The sequence below is a fragment of the Carlito syrichta genome, unplaced genomic scaffold (genome assembly GCF_000164805.1).
Source record: "Carlito syrichta isolate Samal-C Ts95f unplaced genomic scaffold, Tarsius_syrichta-2.0.1 Scaffold315803, whole genome shotgun sequence".
Taxonomy (NCBI): domain Eukaryota; kingdom Metazoa; phylum Chordata; class Mammalia; order Primates; family Tarsiidae; genus Carlito; species Carlito syrichta.
The window spans coordinates 308,676-330,751 of NW_007259899.1; the positions used below are offsets into that span (position 1 = coordinate 308,676).

Here is a 22,076-nt window from a genome sequence, read left to right on the forward strand (position 1 = left end):
AACCTCCTCTCTGGGAAACAATGCAACCTAATAAAGATTTTACACAAAAGCAAACATAAATGTAGGAATTTTAAGAAAGGGCATCCTTATTTGCTCAATAATACATGAACATAAGAGAACAGTTTAAGATTATTTTGTTTAGAGTATGTCACATATAAGTACTGCATTTCTAAAATGTTGCAAGCAATTAGTCTGTAAGGCCTACTGAAATGTGCAAAGCATTAATCTTTAAAAAGTGGCAACTGCAAAGTGCAGCAATTTTTTTCTTTGTTTTAGTATAAAATAGACTAGAAATCCTTGTCTAGCAGACGAATATGTTCCCCATGAAAAGTAGACTTACACACTTATACACACACACACATACACACTCTGCCAATATACCAGTATATACTCACACATATATGTACTAGGCCAATAAGTCAGATTGACTTGGAAAAAAATGTTCTTGTCTCCCATTAAAAATCTCAAAGTAAAGTTTTAAAGCCTTATAAAACTTCCTGATGTGTATTATACTCAAATGATTAGCTCAAGAGATTTACTATGTTTGAGTGTATCTCTCATGAATTTTTTTGTTAAAATTAAAATTATGTTAACAGTATGAATTTCCTAGTTTCTGTAGAAAGCTTAAAGCCAATATTTCTCCTCTCATACAAACTACTCTATACTTCCAACTTTCACAATGACTAAGTGTGAATGGTAACACCCTAGAAATTGCTCTTTTCTGGTAGGCTATCAGTCTATTACAATTTTTTTCAGAAAAGTAGCTTGACAAAAATGACAGCTTCAAATCAAACCATTATACTATCACCAACAATTCACCTTTCAGATCTGCTGGGTTTACAAGTCAAAGCATGACTTTTATAGTAACAGGTTCTACCAAGTACGAGAAATCAAATCAAATCACCCCTTTTCCTGCTTAATACACTACCACCCACAGGGATTCTAGATTCTAAGATTAAAACTTCACTTCATAAAACAGTTCTCATGACATAAGAGGAATAACAGGGTACTTTGTTTCAGGCAATACCCACAGCATTAAAAACATAACAAAACATTTATTTGCTGATCCCAAACCAAGAAGATAATTAACAAAATATTTTCCACAGACCCCAGTCTCAGGTCAGAGTACCTGCTGAAGAAACACAATTATGGCTGACCTCCACATTTCACTTACACTACTATGGACTGAACAATTAGCTGTTGCTCAATTCCATTTTAGAAATAATTGGGAGGCCGAGGCAGGAGGATCACTTGAGAGCAGGAGTTCAAGACCAGCCTGGGGCAACATAGCGAGACCTCATCTCTACAAAAAAAATAAAAATATTAGCCGGGTTGTTGGCATGCCCCTGCAGCCCCAGCTACTCAGGTGGCTGAGGTGGGAAGATTGCTGAAGACCCAGGAGGGTGGGGTTGTGGTGAGTTGTTACCATGCCACTGCACTCCAGCCTGGGCACCAGAGACCCTGACTCACCAAAAAGGAAAGAAAAGAAATAATATATTCTATCATACTACATCATGAGAAGTCTTTCTTAGCCTGTTGGTTTGGTGATTCATTCAGAGCTCTAGATTTCTGAACAAAGAGAGCTGCACTTGTCTCCATTCTTGTTTGCACATCTAAGAATGGCACCTAAGCACAATTTTAGATTGCTGGCATGGACAAATAAACCGTACACAGGAAATGAAGTGATAAATACAACAGATCTACCAAGAAAAGTATTCCTTCAGATGATGAAATATCACACATTTAAAAATCAAAAACTTATTAATGTAGCATGAAAATGAAACTTGTTATATATTTTAACATAAAGCAACTTGAAAAAAATCTGAATTTGTTGGTAAAATGTAACATAAGGCCAAAAGGCTTCTAAGCAGACTAGTAAAATAAAAATAAATTACAGTCATATCTAATATTAAGATAAAAGAGGCAGGGCACAGTGCTCATCCCTATAATCCCAGCACTTTGGGAGGCCGAAACAGGAAGATCTCTTGAGTCCAGGAGTTCAAGACCAGCCTGGGTAACATAATGAGACCTTGTCTCTACAAAAAAATTAGCCAGCCATGGTGGCATGTGCCTGCAGTCCTAGATACTCAGTAGAATTTTTGTTTGAGCCCAGGAGATCAAGGCTGCAGTGACGGTGCCATTGCACTCCAGCCTCGGTGACAGAGTAAGACTCTGACTCTCTGACCAAAAAAAATAAAAAATAAAAATAAAAGAGACAACAGGCTGCCAAAAATAAGACGGATGAAGCTCTGGAAAACATTTGGTGATAAGTTATTATCTAGCAAGTTGTTATGGCAAAAACGAATTAATGTGAAATTTCAAAAGATGAAGATAAGCTCTCTTGAAAATTTCCAATTCTCTTCTAGGATTTCTCCATATGTCATAAGAAAAGCATAGCTTTGTTTTTTCTTTTCCCCAAGACTAGACTGAAAGCAACATTCTGAGTGAGTGATCTTTAAGAAAAGTGTGTGCTCCTGGAAAGTCACAAAACAATCTACTGGGGTGTAGGAAGAAAATCTTAGAACTGTTACTCAATATTTTTTATGCCATCCTTAATTTCCATTTTTGTACATGTTTTATAATGAACATATTACTTTAGTATAATGATATGTAATTTAACACATATACACGCACATTTTAAATATGGGAAGTTTCTGTGTTCAATAACTTTTATTGATCAAAGTGCATGTTCAAAAAGGCTGGGCACGGCTTTTCTGAAATACTGCTTAGTGCCTCTAAATGTGTTTAAATTCAGCCGGGCTCGGTGGCTCAGCCTGTAATCCCACGCTTTGGGAGGCTGAGGTGAGTGAATTGCCTGAACCCGCGGGTTCGAGACCCACCTGAGCAACTTGGTGAGACCTCATCTCCACAATAAATCAAAAATTAGCTGGACGTGATAGTGTGCACCTGTAGTTCCAGCTACTTGGAAGGCTGAGGCAGAAGGATCGCCGGAGCCCAGCAGGTGGAGGCTGCGGTGGCCGGGAGTGTGCCACTGCAGAGTCAGACTCCAACTCAAAAATAAAAATAAAAATAAATATGCTTAAATTCACTAGAAACATAAAGCTACCTTTCAGAACTTTAGAATCTTAGTACAAATTCTGAAATCAAGATGAAACAATGTTGTTAGACTGGACATTCTACAATGCCAGGATGAATGCAACTGAAGTGATGCTATTGAATAGCCTGGACATACAGTTCCAGAATTCCAAGCCTCTGATTTATTTAAGTCAGTCCTGCTTTTTCTGATCTCTAATATAGTATGCAAATCTTCAAGGAAAATTCCAGTTAAAAAAAAAAGTCTACCTATATTGGCTCATGGGCTTTCTTTCCCCATTAAAATTTAAAGAAAAAAATTATACCTATATTTCAACTGTCAAAATGTGAGAAAAATTAAACTTACATTTTAACTCTAAGAAGCTTAAGGTTGGCCAGGTGCAGTGGCTCATGCCTGTAATCTCAGCACTTTGGGAAGCTTAGGTGGGAGAACTGCTTGAGCCCAGGAGTTCGAGACCACCCTGAGCAACATACATAACTAGATCTTGTCTCAATTATAATTAAAGAAACTTTATTTTAAAAAATTTTTTAAATAAAAAAGAAGAAGCTAAGGCTGGCCTCTGGATTCTCTTTTTCCCCCTACTGGCATATATTCAGAATATAGATTCTTTAATTGTATATTAATTAAAACAACAACACAGAAATGTCCATCCTGTTCAAACACACAAAATATGCCATGAGAAATATAACATTACAAAAGCACTGTAACAAACCACTAAAAAAAGAAGAGTACTAAACTGGGAATGGTGGTGCATATCTGTAGTCTCAGCTACTTGGGAGGTTCAGACAGAAGGATCATTTGAGCCCAGGAGTTTTAAGTCTAGCCTGTGCAACATAGTGAGTCCCCATATCTAAGTAATAAAAACAAAATAAGAAATAAAAGGATTACTGAAAAAAGAAACAAAAAATAAAAGTTAAAAAGGACAAAAAAAGGATTACTGAAGGACCCTGTTCTAAAAAACAGAATAGAAAATATAGGATTAGTGAAGTCAGACATAATATTTTAATTTTGCACTTTTAAAAAGTCAGCACATGAACAAAAAAATTTCTTTAGAAATTATGTGACAATCCATTCTCAGGTAAAAGCAGTGGTTTGCTAGCACTGGCTCTGAGCCAACTGAGCACACCCCTTCTCAACTCCAAGGTGGTTGCTTGAAGTCAGCTATAGGGGGAATTAACATCAAAGCAAATTCAGGACATCCCACCCCCGCCTCAGAGATCCTGGCTGTTAAACATTTTACAGCACACCAAAGAGTGAACAGGGAGCAGAAGGGAAGATATCACAGAAGATGTCTCTAAACTCCATTCAACCTACTCTCCTGCTTTAACTTAGGTTACTGCTGCCCAATGGCATTCATCCTGGCAAAGTGACAGACACCAGCTACAGCCACCAATTTTAAGTCTCTCCAGTGAAAACTCATCTCAAGTGGTATGTCACCTTTTGATGCTAAGAATTCCATGGATAATCAAAAAAACACGAAGCTGAGACTTTTCCAAGAAGGAGGTAGTCTACAAGTAGAACTGTCTGCCTCACACACTTGCACTAAGGTTGTAAACTTTGACTTTGAAAAGGACATGGACATGGACACACACACACACACACACACACACACACACACTTCCAATTAGTTGATCTCAAAGAGAAAGCAGATCATCATCAACCTCTGAGGGTCTTACGCCTCTCAGAGGCTTAAGCTGTATATAGATTATACAAAGAGGACTCACTAAAACAGCTTCCTAGAAAGTTACTTTGACTGAGTTTCAATGGTACCCTTGGTTTCAAGGTACTTCTGTGCTGAGACAGTTTATCATCAATGATAGCATCTGTGAAAACAAACCAATGGCTTTTCTCCCTTATTAAAAAAGATAAAATACCTTTGTGCTTTCAAACTTTAAAACATCTAGTTAAATCAACCATCAATATGTACTTATTTAAATACAAAATGTTAACCTAATTAAACTATTCCAAAGTGCTGCTGAGAAGCCTAATTTCAAACAGGCATGCAAACTAAGTAATTCAATATGGAAAAAAAGCCCAATATGTCTGTTCCCCATCCACTATTAAACACTACCTTTCAACACTACTATTGCACATCTCAGGAACAGAACTTTCAGCTGATAACCACAAATGAACCAGTAACAGGTCTCCCACACTACAGTTACAGAGGCAGCTCACTGAATGTTCCCTCTACTACTAATGAACTAGCTAGCATACTTGTCTTACTCAGGAGCTTCTCTACACTGTATAGAAACAAATTTAAGGTAAATATTATACATCTGGAAGATGCTAGTTTGTAACAGTCATCATTTTGAGCCCTAAACCTTACTCCCTCATTCCACTTAGTTCATGTTATTCAATTATAGGTTTAGAAGACTAGTTTGAGGGTAGGGGATGTGGGGAGGGTGGTAGTGGTGGTAGATGGTGGCAACATATAATTTAATCCTAGACTTTATTATTGAAATTAAAAAAAAAAAAATAGAGACAGGGTCTTGCTATGTTGCCCTGGCAGGTCTCAAACTCCTGAGCTCAAGCAATCCTCCTGCCTTGGCCTCCCAAGTGCTGGGATTACAAGTGTGAGCCACCACACCCAGCCAATCCTGGACTTTAAAGCCAAACTTTTCAAAGAGTCCACTGTGCTACTGGTCTCAATTCAGTACGAGGAATCAACAAGCCTGTCTGCACTGGCACGAATTACCACATGGCAGTATGGGTAATTACTGTTTATGGTAATCACTGATTACCATATAATATTTTATAAATCTGGTAATTTTATACTACTAATATGAACAATCCAACCCCTATATATATGAGCATTCCCAAATGAAATCTGCTCTTCCCTAATTAAAAAAAAAAGGAAAGCAATAAGCATATCTTTACTTCACTACTAATTCTGGGGCTTTACTTTCTATTCCACATCTTTAAAACTATCACAACCTCTAACAAACTTAAATTTAAAAGGAAAGATGATAAACATATAGTAGAAAATGAGGTAAAATGAACAGGAAAGAGAAAGGGTCCTTCACTCTGGGTATCTTCTGAGAAAAGCCCCACATGTTGTTTCAAGTTATTCAACTGAATCTTACTCAGAGGTGCTTCACGTTTTCAAAACCCACCTCATCCTCCTAAAAGTCATCATTTATATTTATCATGCTATATTCCATGACTATAAAATCATAGCACTCAGAGAGCAGACACCCATTTCTGTGCTAGATGTGGGGCCTTGAATTCTCACCGGATGTTCCAAAAATTGTCATAAACCGCAGGTTTAAATATTGTCCTATGTTGAAACAGATGAGTTCCATGCCCTGTTGACAGGTTCAGACAAGATCATACATATAGCTAAGAGACTCACCCTGAATAAATGTAAACAAGATGTCTTTTCATGGAGCTGCTTACACATGTCACAGTTCACAGCAAAAGAGACCCTCCCCAACAGTACTGCTCCAATCTTACTTGGTATGAACAGGAATGATTTCTCTTCTTCCACTGCTTATAAACAGCGCACTTTTAAGTCACTCACCAGAACACACTTAGTCCTAAAGATGCCAATTCATTTAACTAATAATATTTCTTTAAATAACAGACTCTAGGCATAATTCTTTCTCTGGCCAAAAGATCCCAATAGCCAGAGTAACTCTGTTCTTAATGGCTCTTGCAAAGCATAGCTGCTAAACCCCACCAAAAATTTCTTTAGCACAAAGCTCAAAATAGTAAAAAAGAAAAAAAGAAGAGGGAGGTGGAGTTTGAACTCCAATTAAGGCATTTTTATACACAGTTCCACTTGAGTCTTATTCAAAGGGAATCCTAAAAAGGTGTTTCAATGGGAAATGGCAAAAATCACAAGTCTATTATCAACACTGTAGAACTACCAATCGCTCACTTCAAAAGCAATCATGAATGTCACTGTTTCTTTGCTCCTTGGTTCTCTCATTCCACAAGTGCATAGGTTATGTCTTCTGTAGGTCTGGGGAAAATGGGCCAGGGGTAGAAGGTCCATCCAGGCCAGAAAGAGTGAATGGCCCATGACTGTTCAGTACAGAAGGAAACTGAGAAAAAAAATAATACACATTATCATCCTATTACTCAACCCCAACTTTCACTTTCTGACCCTATTATATTCTCTGAGGCAAAATATGACAGCCTTCTACAGTGGCTCACAGGACACAGGCAGTAACTATTTATCATGAAAGAATATATCATAACAAAAACTTTTTAAAAATTGTTTGTCCTAACATATTAAATATTAACACTCTCCAACCTACCTTGTTGGTGTGGGAACAAACAACAAAACTATACCTTCCCTCATATCCTAGGGTACACAGGTTTATAATTAAACCTCAAATGAAGGTTTTAGGAAGTTCAGTAAATGACAATATACACTATATTTTATATTGTGTACAATTACACTAATTGTGTAATTCAAGTATAAAGCAAATCATAACCCTCAAAAAATAGATCTATAATAGTTATAAGGTGCTCATTCTAGAAAAGAGCACCCCATCAAATATTATGAGACCAACTCCATAGAGAGATGCCAAGCTAAAGCTATAGGAGCACTATGATTTTGCTTGGAGTCTTAGGTAACTCTGTAACTCAATAATCTGCTGATGAGAGGCCAAAGCAAACAACAGAATACAGAAAATTTTCAACACTCTTTCTATTCAATAATTTAGAGATTTTTGTAAAAAAAAAAAAAGCAAAAGTAGTAAGACTTTTAATTTTCTTCTTTTTTCTTACATTTCATTTCTAAAAGAACAAATGAAAAGTTAAATTACAAAAAGCAGAAAATCTCCCAGAGGAAGTCACCCAGAATAAGTACATGAATCTACCACAAGAAAGTCTACAAGTTATAAAGTCTAGATACTTTGAGCAAAATAACTGGTTAAACTCATCAGGAATGGTAAGAACTTTCCCTAACATCTTAGTAAAGAGGTAATACTCTTTTTAAAAAATATATATTTAAAATGTTGGTAAATATCAATTCTGAATAAAAGGAAAATGGGAGTATTTGATATCTCATTCTCAAGATCCTTCTCTATTAAAAAAAAATTCTTAATTAAAAGGAGGCCTAAATAAATAAATAATAAAATAAAAGAAGGAGGCCGGGTGTGGTGACTCACGCCTATAATCCCAGCACTTTGGGAGGCAGAGGTGTGAGGACTGCCTGAGCCCGAGGGTTTGAGACCAGCCTGGGCAACTTGATGTGACCTCATCTCTACAATAAATAAAAAAATTAGCTAGGCATGGTGACACGTACCTGTAGTTCCAGCTATTTGGAAGACTGAGGTGGAAGGATCGCCTGAGCCAGGCAGTTGAGGCTGCAGTGGCCGGGAGCGTGCCACTGCCCTCTAGCCTGGGTGACAGAGTGAGACTCCAATGCAAAAAAAAAAAAAAAAAAAAAATTTTAAAGAAGGAAGTTACAGCCGGGCTCGGTGGCTCAGTCTGTAATCCCAGCACTCTGGGACGCCAAGGTGAGTGGACTGCCTGAGCCCACGGGTTCAAGACCTGCCTGGGCAACTTGGCAAGACCTCATCTCTACAATAAATCAAAAATTAGCTGGGCGTGGTGGCATGCACCTGTAGTTCCAGCTACTTGGAAGGCTGAGGCGGAAGGATTGCCAGAGCCCAGCAGGTCGAGGCTGCAGTGGCCAGGAGCGGCCACTGCACTCCAGTGTGGGTGACAGAGTGAGACTCCAACTCAAAAAAAAAAAGAAGGAAGTTATGTGCAGAGATCCCTTACATATATGTATACATATGTATGTGAGTATATATATGTGTGACATATACATATAAAATATATTTTTATTTATTTTTTATATTATTTTATTTATTTATTTTTGAGTTGGAGTCTCACTCTGTCACCCAGACTGGAGTGCAGTGGCCGCTCCCGGCCACCACAGCCTTGACCTGCTGGGCTCTAGCGATCCTTCCGCCTCAGCCTTCCAAGTAGCCGGAATTACAGGCATGCGCTACCACGCCCGGCTGATTTTTTTATTTATTGTAGAGATGAGGTCTCACTGCCCAGGCGGGTCTCGAACCTGCGGGCTCAGGCAATCCACTCACCTCAGCCTCCCAAAGGCGCGGGATTACAGGCTGAGCCACCAAGCCCAGCTAAATATATTTTTAAATAGAAGATCTCTACTGACAAAAAATTTGGATGTGCTCTAAATCTACTATAGTACTGAACTATTCTGGTCTAACTTAAATGTAAGTAATAATAAGCAATGAAAAGAAAACTTTAGCCGGGCTCGGCTCAGCCTGTAAACCCGCACCTTTGGGAGGCTGAGGTGAGTGGATTGCCTGAGCCCGCGGGTTCAAGACCCGCCTGGGCAGCGAGACCTCATCTCTACAATAAATCAAAAAATCAGCTGGACATGGTAGCGCATGCCTGTAATTCCGGCTACTTGGAAGGCTGAGGCGAAAGGATCGCCAGAGCCCAGCAGGTCGAGGCTGCAGTGGCCGGGAGCGGCCACCGCACTCCAGTCTGGGTGACAGAGTGAGACTCCAACTCAAAAAAAAAAAGGAAAACTTTGCTGTGAAATATTTATCCAAGCTAATTGCTGGTCAAAAAATTTACATTTGGAAATTAAAAAATAAGTCTAAACCATATTTATTACACAGAACTTTTGTAATGATTAACCTGAACAGTGAGATACTGCCTTTTCTCCTTTTTCTTCATTTAACATCCTCCAATTACAAGAGACAGACATTTATGAAATTTACCTGGAAAAGTGTGCTAGCACCTTGCAGTCTGGCTGGACTCAGGGGAGCAACAGGGCTTAGAGTACTCCAGAAGTGGATACTGGAGAGCAAGGGGCTTGGAGTCAGTAAGATGGGTGTCTGTAATACAAAACATAGAGATATCCACTAAACGACTTATCAGGATTATGCTTTATCCTTGAAATCATACACAAATAACCCCAAAGCCAAATATTACTCTATTTTCCATTGTAAATATCTCCAAGTCCAAAATTGTATCATGATAAATTCAGAAATGATTTTACAACCTAAAAAAGATAAAGATCAGGGCACAGTGGCTCATGGCTGCAAACCCAGCACTCTGGGAGGTGGAGGCAAGAGGACTGCCTGAGCCCAGGGATTTGAGACCAGCCTGGGCAACATGGTGAGACTTCGTCCCTACAATAACTCAAAAAATTAGGTGGGTGTGGGGCTGCATACCTGTAATTCCAGCTACTTGGAAGGCTGAGGTGGAAGGATCGCCTGAGACTAGCAGGTCGAGGCTGCAGTGGCTGTGAGCATGCCACTGCATTCCAGCCTGGGCAACAGAGTGAGACTTAGACTCAAAAAAAAAAAAAAAAAAAAAAAAGATACAGGCCAAATAACTATTTTTTAACCCAACTATTATAGGGTCTTTTCCAAATGGAAAAATCAGCCTGAATTCAGGTACAGAGGAATAATGAGCAATCAAATCATCAACATATTACTTTCTTAATAATGAGGTCTAAGAATAATCTATTAAAATATTCTATAAGATGAGCAAGTTAATAAATATCTAATGTAACTATACAAATTTGTTATTCAATGTCACACCTCATTTTTCTTAAGGTTCTCAGGACCTTTCTAACTTGAAAGTATAACTGTTTTTTTAATAAGATACCAACCAGTTTGTTTGTTAACTTATTTATTTATTTAGAGTTGGAGTCTCACTCTGTCGCCCAGGTTGAAGTGCAGTGGCACTCTCACGGCCACCGCAGCCTTGACCTGCTGGACTCAGGTGATCCTTCCACCTCAGCCTTCCAAGTAGCTGGAACCACAGGGGTGTGCCATCACACCTGGCTAGCTGTTTGATTTACTGTACAAACAAGGTCTCACCAAGTTGTCCAGGCTGGTCTTGAACCCCTGAGCTGAGGCAATCCTTTCACCTCCACCAATACCAACCAGTTTTATAAGACCAAAAAAAGAGAGAATAAGAGAGAAAGAATACTTTCTTTAGGAGGAAGTGGAAAAACCAAGATAGTTAGTTACTTGTAGAACAATAAATTTTTTTTTTTTGAGTTGGAGTCTCACTCTGTCGCCCAGACTGGAGTGCAGTGGCACACTCCCGGCCACCGCAGCCACGACCTACTGGGCTCCGGCGATCCTTCCGCCTTAGCCTTCCAAGTAGATGGAACTACAGGTGCGCGCTACCATGCCCGGCTAATTTTTGATTTATTGTAGAGACAAGGTCTTGCCAAGTTGCCCAGATGGGTCTCGAACCCGTGGGCTCAGGCAATCTACTCCCAAAGTGCTGGGATTACAGGCTGAGTCACCGAACCCAGCCGAACCATAAATTTTTTAAGATGATACTCCAAATATTTTATTTTGGCAATCCTAATTAAACGAAGAATTGAATTACTTTCACAGGATCACATATAACCTTTCTAAGACAAATCTAAGCAACAGAAAGCAAACTTGAATGTATGAATTCTGGATGTGTTTAAAGGTGAATAAATGCAAACAATGGTGGCACTAAAAAGAAAGAAAGAGCTACCTGTGAAAAAAGTGCTGGTGTAAGAGAAGCTGTAGGGAGAGATGGGCTCAATATTCCTAGGGGACTTGGATCACTGCCTGTGATCACAAGAGTGGGTGCCAGTTCTAACCCTTTGGGTTTCTTGGATCTTGATGAATTATTTGTTTTATCCTTTTCTGGCAAACCTGAATCCTGGTCCTTAGGCTCTAGTGACAAGTTCTCTGGAAGTTCCATTGGCTGAGAAGCCACTGAATCAATGTCTGTGTCGATGTCTGGGTTAGAACTCAGCGGTGGAGAAGGTGTTCTGGGAGGTTCCTGCAAAGGAGGAGGTATGGATGAAACAGGAGGTATGGTGGTAAAAGTAGCAGTCATGTTGGATGCAGAGCTTGGGGCTTCCAGGGAAGGCAGTTTTGGAGAAACCAATGTCTCCAACACTTGGATAGTTTCTTCTGAAGATGGAGAAATACTTGGGCCAGTTGAAATGGCAGCAGCAACAGGTTCAACTGGTGGTTTTTTAGAAGGAGTTGTGACAAATTTGATGACAGATGGTGTTGGCTCCTGAGGAGATTTCTTCTCTGCCAATTTCTCAGCTGGATTCTCAATCTTTATTGATTTGAAGGGTTTCTTTTTAAAGGAGTTCAAGGAGTTGAGAGTAAATGAAGAATACAAGCCAGAGTGTATGTAGTCATTGCGGCTCGAGGTCTTGGCACCAGGCTGAGGCAGTTTCTCTTTTGCTCCGTTCTCCACATCTTTGGAACTGCTGCTGACCTGACTGCTTGAAGTTTCACAGTCTCCCTCAATCCTGCCCACCGCCATTGGATCCATGTTCAAAATCTCTGGATAAGAGACAAACTTGTACACAAACTTCTGACCATTCACTTTTTTAATGATATTCTGCAGGTAAATAAAATAAAAATTCTTATATTTTCTTATAAACTTATAATCCATAGCTCATGAAAAAGCTGACATAATGAGGTTCAAAAGCGTCTATATCCATGTAGCCATACCAAATCTATTCTCTATTATTAGGGAGCAGGCAAGAATATTTGCATGTCTTATTAACAACTGAAGAAATGTGTTACATAAAAACTGAAAGACTGGCCGGGTGTGGTGGCTCACGCCTGTAATCCCAAGCCAAGGTGAGAGGATTGCCTGAGCCCACAGGTTCGAGACCAGACTGGGCAACTTGGCGAGACCTCATCTCTACAATAAATCAAGAAAAATTAGCTGGGCATGGTGGTGTACCTGTAGTTCCCACTACTTGGAAGGCTGAGGCAGATGGATTGCCTGAGCCCAGCAAGTTGAGGCTACAGTAGCCATGAGTGTGCCACTGCCCTCCAGCCTGGGCAACAGAGTGAGACTCTGACTCAAAAACAAAACAAAACAAAAAACTGAAAAATGTTAATTCCTTAATATTCCTTTCAACCAAGTATCTGTATAGTCAAACTGCAAACTCAAATAATTCCACAGGTACAAGCCATATACATCCTGAGTAAGTAAAAGGGAAGTTGGAACATTATATCTGCTAAGGTTCCTACTTCCTTCAGAAATTCCAGTTGTTTCTTATCTCTTATCTCCAAACAGGAAAGCTGACAAGATCAACACCTAAAGGTGAAAGAAATTAATATCTCAGCTTCTCATCCTAATTCTATTCTTTGGAGCCATTCATTTTATCTCAGTGCCCAAGAATGTATTCAAAATAGTAAGATATTAAACAAAAAAATCAGTTTTAACTAAGAAAACAACTCTATGTATTAAAAGCTATTATTTAAGGTGTTCATTTGTGTTCCCTGAGTTAAACTAAAATTAAAAGTTAAGTAAAACTACAAAAACAAGTATACATATACATGGATGTAAGACAATTTTAAAGTAAATTATGATATGATAAAACTTGATAACATTTATCCTCAAGAATCTCAAATTTCCTTTTTCATATTCCAATCTTGTGCTTATTTTTTGTTTTAAAGACAACTGTAATCAGGAGTAAAATATGTGTAGTAGAATAAATAAGAGTTTGTAGATACACAGCTAGAAAATTTATACCTTGTATAATAATTCTAAACTACCAAAGCTATAAGATAAATTACATTACAATAAACCAGGACATTAGTACCTATAACCACTGGAAAAAGGAAGGAATAATTTTCTTATAAATATAGGATCCAGATCAGGATGTGTATTACCTTTACATAGTAGTATCTGAGGGCTCGGCTGAGTTTGTCATAATTCATGTTAGGTTTGTTCTTGCGAATTCCCCAGAGACGAGCCACCTCTTCTGCCTGCAAAAGCTTGAACTGCCCATCATTAGAAGTCCAGCAGATCATGTGCTTGTTCTGAGGCTTCTGCAGAAGCTGAAGTAGGAACTGCCATAGGGTGATAGCACTGTCCATAGCAATGAGCTGAAATAAAGATATATGATCGTGTGAAGAGCCACCACTTATTGAACACTATGTGTCAAGCACCGTTTCACTGTTTTAAGTACTCTAAATGTATTAATTTATTTCTTCCCCAAAACATTCCTATAAGATAGATACTGCTAGTCGGGCTCAGTGGCTCAGCCTGTAATCCTGCGCTTTGGGAAGCTGAGGTGAGTGGATTGCCTGATCCCGAGGGTTCGAGACCCACCTGGGCAACTTGGCGAGATCTCATCTCTACAATAAATCAAAAAATCAGCCGGGCATGGTAGCACATTCCTGTAATTCCGGCTACTCGGAAGGCTGAGGCGGAAGGATCACCGGAGCCCAGCAGGTTAAGGCTACGGTGGCCGGGAGCAGCCATTGCACTCCAGTCTGGGCCACAGAGTGAGACTCCAACTCAAAAAAAAAAAAAACAGATAGATACTGCTGCATATTCATTTTACATAAGAAAAAACTGATTCATAACTAGGTGAAGTAACTTGTCCAAGGGAACACAAGTAAATGGTGGAGTTAAAATTCAGGCTCAGGCAATCTGGAACTAGAGTCCAAGCACTTAAGAAACATCTTAAAACAAACAATTTGCAAGGAGAATAAAGCCAGTTCCATAAATTATAGGAAAATGATGACTGTCAGTCACTAGTGTATCACCATTACTAAATTTTACCTTCCATAATCCCAATACTTTGGGAGGTAGAGGCAAGAGGATTTGCCTGAGCCCAGTAGTCTGCGACCAGCCTGAGCAATTTGGTGAGATCTTATCTCTACAATAAATCAAAACAATTAGTCAGGTGTGGTGGTGCACACCTGTATTTCCAGCTACTTGGAAGGCTGAGGCAGAAGGATCACCTGAGCCCAGCAGGTCAAGACAGCAGTAGCCGTGACTGTTCTACTGCACTCCAGCCTAGGTGACAGAGTGAGACTCCCAACTAAAAAAAAAAAAAAATTACCTTAAAATCTCACTGTTGGCTGGGCATGGTGGCTCATGCCTGTAATCCCAGCATTTTGGGAGGGCAAGGAAGGAGGACTGCTTGAGCCCAGGAGTTCAAGACTAGCCCAGACAACACATTGAGACCTCATTTCTATAAAAAAAATTTTAAAATTAGCTGGGTTTAGTGGCAGACACCTGTAGTTCCAGCTACTTGGGAGACTGAAGCAGAAGGATCGCTTGAGCCCAGGAGGTATTAATTTATTAATAGGTAGAGGCTGCGGTGAACCATGATCATGCCACTGCACTCCAGTGGAAGAGTGAGACCCTGACTCTAAACAAACAAACAAACAAATAAATAAATCTCACTGTTGTATTCTTTCAGATGACTACCACTTTAACATCTACCTAAATCAATCATGTGGGTATGTATCTGTCTCAGAATGTCCCAGAAGCTTAGGTATAGGAAATAATGTACTTTTGCTCCAACTGGTATTTCTCCTCTAAACAGTTTCCATGATCATAAATGCAATTTACATGCAAATTGGCAGCACTGTGAATTCAGCAATGTTCCCTAATTTAATTTACAAGTTGTCATTGTTTTGTCCATAGGGATTCCATCGGCATAGATTCTTCTTTAATTAGCAGTCTTTATGTGATTACCAAGAAATGGACTTTAAAAAAAAAATCCTTCATTGGAAGGCTGAGGCGGAAGGATCGCCTGAGCCCAGCAGGTCAATGTTGAGGTAGCTGTGAGTGTGCCATGGCACTTCAGCCTGGGCAACAGAATGAGACTCCAGTTATTAAAAAAAAAAAAAAAAAAAAAAAAAACCCTTCACTATCTGAAGTTTTAGGATCTCCTTGCTTAGGCCAGAGATTTTCCAATTTGACACTATTCATTTTGCGGGGGGGGGGGAACACCTGTCCTGTGCACTGTAGTTTGTTTAACAGCATCCCAGGCCTCTACCCACTAGATAACCGTACCACTTCCCATCCCCTTGAGACAATAAAAAATGTCTGCAGACATTGTCAAACATTTCCCTGGGAGTCAAAGTCATCCTGGTTGATAATCAGTGATTTAGGCAAAGGAGCAGCAAGGAAATGCTCTCACAAAGGTATTTTCCTAGCCGGGCTCAGTGTCTCAGCCTGTAATCCAGCACCTTGGGAAGCTGAGGTGAATGAACTGCCTGAGCCCATGGGTTTGAGACCCGCCTGGGCAACTTGGCAAGACTTCATCTCTACAATAAATCAAAAATCAGCCGGGCGTGGTAGCTCCTGTGGTTCCGCCTACTCGGAAGGCTGAGGCGGAAGGATCGCCAGAGCCCAGCAGGTCGAGGCTGCGGTGGCTGGAAGCGGCCACTGCACTCCAGTCTGGGCAACAGAGTGGCACTCCAACTCAAAAAAAAAAAAAAAAAAGGTCTTTTCCTCATAGAACCTCAAAACACCTTGTCTAATGGGATGAACTCTTTAGGGCAGAAACACTGTCCATACCCACATAATCCCGTCCTAAGAGGCCTATGACTCTGTACCTTCATAAACACAAACAAAAAAAATTTTTTCTTTCTCTAGGAATGAGATCTTAACATGTTAGAACAGAGTCTGAAAATAAATCAGTCCTATTAAAGCACTCCTCAAAAACAGGTAAACTGGACTATATCAAAATTTAAAGCTGTTATGCTGTAAATACCATCAAGTGAGAAGATAATGTCCAAAATGGGAGAAAATATTTTCAGACCAGGTATCACAAAAGGAACTTGCACCCAAAAATAATCAAGAACTCTTACAACTAAAAAAAAAATAAAGCCAGGCTCGGTGGCTCAGCCTGTAATCCCGCGCCTTTGGGAGGCTGAGGTGAGTGGATTGCCTCAGCCCACAGCTTCGACACCTGCCTGGGCAACTTGGTGAGACCTCATCTCTACAATAAATCAAAAATTAGCCGGGCGTGGTAGTGCGCGCCTGTAGTTCCGGCTACTTGGAAGGCTGAAGCGGAAGGATTGCCGGAGCCCAGCGGGTCGAGGCTGCGGAGGCCGGGAGCAGCCACTGCACTCCAGTTTGGGTGACACAGTGAGATTCCAACTCAAAAAAAAAAAGACAAAGGATTTGAAAAGACATTTATCTAAAGACAAAAAAGACATACAGCTAGCCAGTAAACACATGAAAAGATGTTCAACATCATTAGTTATTAGGGTAATGAAAATCAAAACCATGTAAGAAACTATTTCATGCCTACTAGGATGGCTATAATAAAAAAGACAGACAATAACAAATGTTGGCAAGGAAGTAGAGAAATTGAAACCCTCACAAACTTCTGGTAGGAATATAAAATGGTACAGGTATTTTGCACAATTTTACCATATGACCCAGCAATTCCATCCCTAGGTACAGACCCAAGAGAAATGAAAACGTATGTCCACACAAAAACTTAGACAGGGATGTTCACTGCAGCATTACTCATAATATCTAAAAACTGGAAATAACCTAAATGTCCATCAGTGATGAATGGATAAAAAAAGTGGTACATTCATACAAGGGAACATCATTCAATTAAAAAATAAATGAAGTATGAACACAACATGGATGAACCCTGAAAACACTCTGCAAATGATAGAAGCAAGCCACAAAAGACCACATACTGTATGATTCCACTTATATGAAAAGTCAAGAATGGGCAAATCTAAAGACACAGAAAATCAACTGGTGTTTACTTAGGGTGGGAGCAGAATGGGTGAGGGAGAGAAATGGGGAGTCACAGCTAATGGATACAGGGTTTATTTTTGAGGTGATGAAAATATTCCAAACATAGATTTTTCTAAGACACTCAAATGTCCTCCAGTAATCTTTACAGTTATCACTTTAAAGCTAGTTATATAAAAACAGTCATCCAAAAGTAGAAATGGAGAAATAATAAAGAACAGAAAGCAGGAGATGCTATTCATAGTCACAGAGCTCGTGAAGACTCTGAGGTCATGAATCCAAGTCTCTGTCATCACAGTCATGTGCTCTATCCATCAGGGAAACCCTTCTCTGGATGGATAAAAGCATTCACATTACCCGCTGATTTTAAAGAAGTATTATACATTAGATACTGATAATAGTCCACAAATATGAAATACTATCTTAATGAAAAATAACCATGCCCTACAAAGTATAGTTTCCCATAGCCTCACTTAAGCTGAGTTAAAATAGTGGCTTGATATTATACTCATTAAGTATGGTGGGGGGAGGGAGGGGTTCCCTGTCATGGCTGAGTTTCCCAGACAGATCTTGCTGATGATGATGGCTATTCGTGGCAAGTTACTTTTTTCTTTTTTTTTGAGTCAGAGTCTCACTCTGTCGCCCAGGCTGGAGTGCAGTGGCACGCTCAGGGCCACCCGTGTCGACCCACTGGGCTCAGCCTTCCACCTCAGTGTTGATCCTTCCGTCTCAGCCTTCCAAGCAGCCAGAACTACAGGCGAGTGCTACCATGCCCGGCTAATTTTTTGATAGTTTGTAGAGATGAGGTCTCACCAAGTTGCCCAGGCTGGTCTCGAACCCCTGGGCTCAGGCAATCCTCTCGCCTCAGCCACCCAAAGTGCTCTGATTATAGGCTTGAGCCAGCAAGCCCAGTCGGCAAGTTACTTTTTTACATGTTTTTCCCATTTTAAACACTTATTTGCTAGTCTAAGCCTGTTAAAACTACTCCCTAATAAGTCACCAAAAAACTGTATTTCCACATTTCCAGACATCAATTTCATATCAAGAATATTTATAGGGGTAGGGGTGTGAATAAGTGTGTGAGATGATGATGAAGAGAAAGACTGGTAGAAAACTGGAATCTCTAGCTACTATAAATGTGGTGCCAACAGTTCCATTTGTTTTTAAAAAAATTCAAAAATCCCCAAATCCTAGAATATTAATAGCTATTATGTAGATTACGTTGGAGCCCTACATGTTTATAATGCCCAAGTTATACATCTAAAAAAACAAAGATAAGAAATAATGAAGTACCCAAGGAGATTCCCAAATACATGGGTGGTTCTCAAGATTGTACGGGGTTTAACTCCCACCTTCCCCTCTGGTCAGCAGTGGAGCAGAGTGTATTGTCAAGAGCTAGTGAGCTGTTGTATACTTCAGGGTAGAACCTAACTGTTGCAGAAAATGCTGATGCTTCTTTTGCACATTACACATTACAGTCTGTCTAATATAGACGGCTGTAAAAGAAAAAGGACACTGAGGTTTTGAATTGAAATAGTGGAAATTAATTTTCTTTTCAAGAAAAATTAACAAAGATATAAAATAAACATCTTCAGTGGGTAAAGGAATGTTGTATTTATTCAATTCTGATATCAGGTTATTCTTTTGACTGAAAAGGTGAACTTCTTGGCATAAAGTTAAGTTAAGCGGGGTGTGGTGGCTCACGTCAGTAATCCCAGCACTTTAGGAGTGGGAGGCCAAGGCCAGAGGACTGCCTAAGCTCCCAGGTTTGAGACCAGCCTGGGCAACATGGCGAGACTTCGGCTCTACAATAAATCAAAAACTTAGCTGTGCATGGTACACACGCCTGTAGTTCTAGCTATTTGGAAGGTTGAAACGGAAAGATTGCCTGACCCCAGCAGGTTGAGGCTGCAGTGGCGATTAGTGTGCCACTGCACTCTAGCCTGTGCTGCAGAGTAAGACTATGACTCAAAAAAAATTAAAAAGTTAAGTTTAAACTCCTTTTACTTCCTAAAAGTGTACTATTAAGCATAAACTTCAAGGATTTTCTCAAACACAAAAGAAAGTTAAAGAAAAAAATTCCAGAAGACAGTTACTAAAAATTACAAAGGTGAGAGCCAGGCTCGGTGACACAGCCTGTAACCTCAGCACTTTGGGAGGCCAAGGTGAGTAGATTGCCTGAGACCGTGGGTTCAAGACCAGCCTGGGCAACTTGGCAAGACCTGGTCTCTCCAATAAATCAAAAATTATCCAAAAAATTAACCAGGCGTGGTAGCACGCGCCTGTAGTTCCAGCTACTTGGAAGGCTGAGGCGGAAGGATCGCCGGAGCCCAGCAGGTAGAGGCTGCTCACGGCCGCTGCACTCCAGTCTGGACGACAGAGTGAGACTCCAACTCAAAAAAAAATTAGCCGGGCGTGGTAGCACGCACCTGTAGTTCGCGCTACTTGGAAGGCTGAGGCAGAAGGACCGCCAGAGCCCAGCAGGTCGAGGCTGGGATGGCCGTGAGCGTGCCACTGCACTCCTCCCTGGGCAACAGAGCGAGACTCCAACTCAAAAAAAAAAAAATTACAAAGGTGATGCATGTTCTTGTAGTCATAGCTACCTGGGAGGTTAAGGCTGGAGGATCTCCTGAGACCAGGAGTTAGAAGCTGCAGTACACAGAGATCGCACCTGTTAACAGCCACTGTACTCTAGCCTAGAAAATAGTCTTAATAAAAATAAATGTTTAAAAAACAAGAGTTAACATGAAAGTAAATAATACTTTTATCTGTTGTTACCTATCGGTCAAAAAAAGAGAAAAAATATTTGATTTTCCTTCTCACAAAAATCTCAAGTTTTCAATAATCACAGTTTTGAAAGTTTTCTAGGAATACAAGGAAGGAAAAAAATACTTAACTGTTCCAAATGAAGAAATTCTGATTTTTGAGAGATTAAATCCTAAAAACATAACTGATTCTATCTTAACACTTCAAAGATAGGTCAATCCCTTTGCTAAATTGAAAGAAGTCTCTATTAAGTGAGACCTTTTCCACCCTAAACATGTTTATAATACACATAGTCCAGTTGCTGCGGTGACCCATAGACCAACTATTTGTCAGAGACAGTAGCTAAGACGCAAAAAAATAAATAATTCTCCAAATTCTTAGGCATGCTGCTTAAATAAAACAAACCAAGTTATAAAATGTATCAAGCCTGGTTTTAATTTTTTTTATTTTAGATTTGGAGGTACACGTGTATTCCTTACATGGATATATTGTGTAGTGGTGAGGACTGGGTCTCAGGTGAATCTAACCCTCCCCATTAGTGTCCCCAGTGTCTATTATTTCCAAATGCAACTAAAACAAAAATAAGTGTGACTTAAACTAAAAGCTTCTGCACAAGAAATAATCAACAGAGCAAATAGGCAACCTACACAATGGAAGAAAACATTTGCAAACTATGCATCTGAGGAAAGACTAATAACCAGAATCTACAAAGAAAAATCAGCAACAAAAAAGCAAATAACCCCATTAAAAAGTGGGCAAACGACAAGAGCAGACATCTCTCAAAGAAGATATACAAATGGCCCTCAAGCCCAGTTTTGAATTAAAACAGTCATCTTTGTCAAAAAGCAGTACAGGATCCTCCAAAGGCTCTTACACGAAAAGAACGTTTAAAGTATACCGTTACAATAAAACTAACAGATTTCATTTACGCGGTTTTAATGTTTAAGTAAAATTAAGGAGGAGTTTCTGAGGGGGAACTACTGAATCATGCCATTATATATTTTAACGAAAACACCACAGCCAGCCCTAAATACTGAAACACCAAGTTTTCCACGTGAGGGGTGGAGGGGGTGGGAAAAGAAAAGGGAGGATGTGATCCATCGACCAAAGAGATGAACCAGCCGTTCTGATGAGGACTACATCTCCAAAATATTTAAAACCCCCTAAACGTCAAGCAACAGCTTGGGAGAAGCCAGCTGTGTATCTTTTGATTGCTTCAGTCAACAATATTCCTTGTTTCCTTTCAAGACCGGCTAACACTCCGCCCCCGAAAGACTGAGTTTTCAACTCAGCTTCCCAAAAATGAGCTACCAGCCTCAGCACCCGGCACGTTAGGCGGAAAATGAAGAGGGGAGGGGGACTGCTGGAGAGAAGCAGAAAAAGACAGGAAACTTGACACCGGATGAGGAGCGAGCTTGGGGAGAGGAGGAAACGCAGGCGGCCGCGTGCCCCAGAGATCAAAGTCCGGGGAGGAGGCGCAACCTCACCCGGCCTTTGTGAGTGCTGAATTACTGTACTTTCATTTTCCAACTTCCTGTCACTAAAGAAAGTCAGAAGTGCTCCCTTCCTCCCCACCCACGCAAAAAACAAAAACAAAAACAACTGCCACCTTCCGCCCCAGGAACCTCGCGGGCCCAAGCGAAAGGCGACGAAAACGCCCATCGGGGCGCTCCCGGTCCACCTGCGCCGGCCAGGGGCGGGTCTCAGGGGAGCGCGCGCCCGCAGCCCCGCCCCGCCCCGTCCCCGCCCC

The 22,076-nt window shown here is 40.3% G+C and overlaps 1 protein-coding gene across 2 annotated transcripts in view; it reads right to left on the reverse strand.

Annotated features, from left to right (window-relative positions):
- Positions 1–6,604: 6,604 nt before the first annotated feature.
- ELK4 (ELK4, ETS transcription factor) overlaps positions 6,605–22,076 on the reverse strand; it is a 46,632-nt gene continuing 31,160 nt past the window's right edge. Inside the window, exons 3-6 of one of the 2 annotated variants that reach the window (XM_021706587.1) lie at positions 13,708–13,923; positions 11,546–12,418; positions 9,778–9,894; positions 6,605–7,101 (exon numbers count right to left, since the gene is read on the reverse strand). In XM_021706587.1, coding sequence (XP_021562262.1) covers positions 7,003–7,101; positions 9,778–9,894; positions 11,546–12,418; positions 13,708–13,914 — 1,296 coding nt within the window. In that variant the 5' untranslated portion in view covers positions 13,915–13,923 and the 3' untranslated portion in view covers positions 6,605–7,002. Of the gene's footprint in view, positions 7,102–9,777; positions 9,895–11,545; positions 12,419–13,707; positions 13,943–22,076 lie in introns of those variants that run through there. The other variant, XM_008073279.2, reaches the window with a different exon arrangement.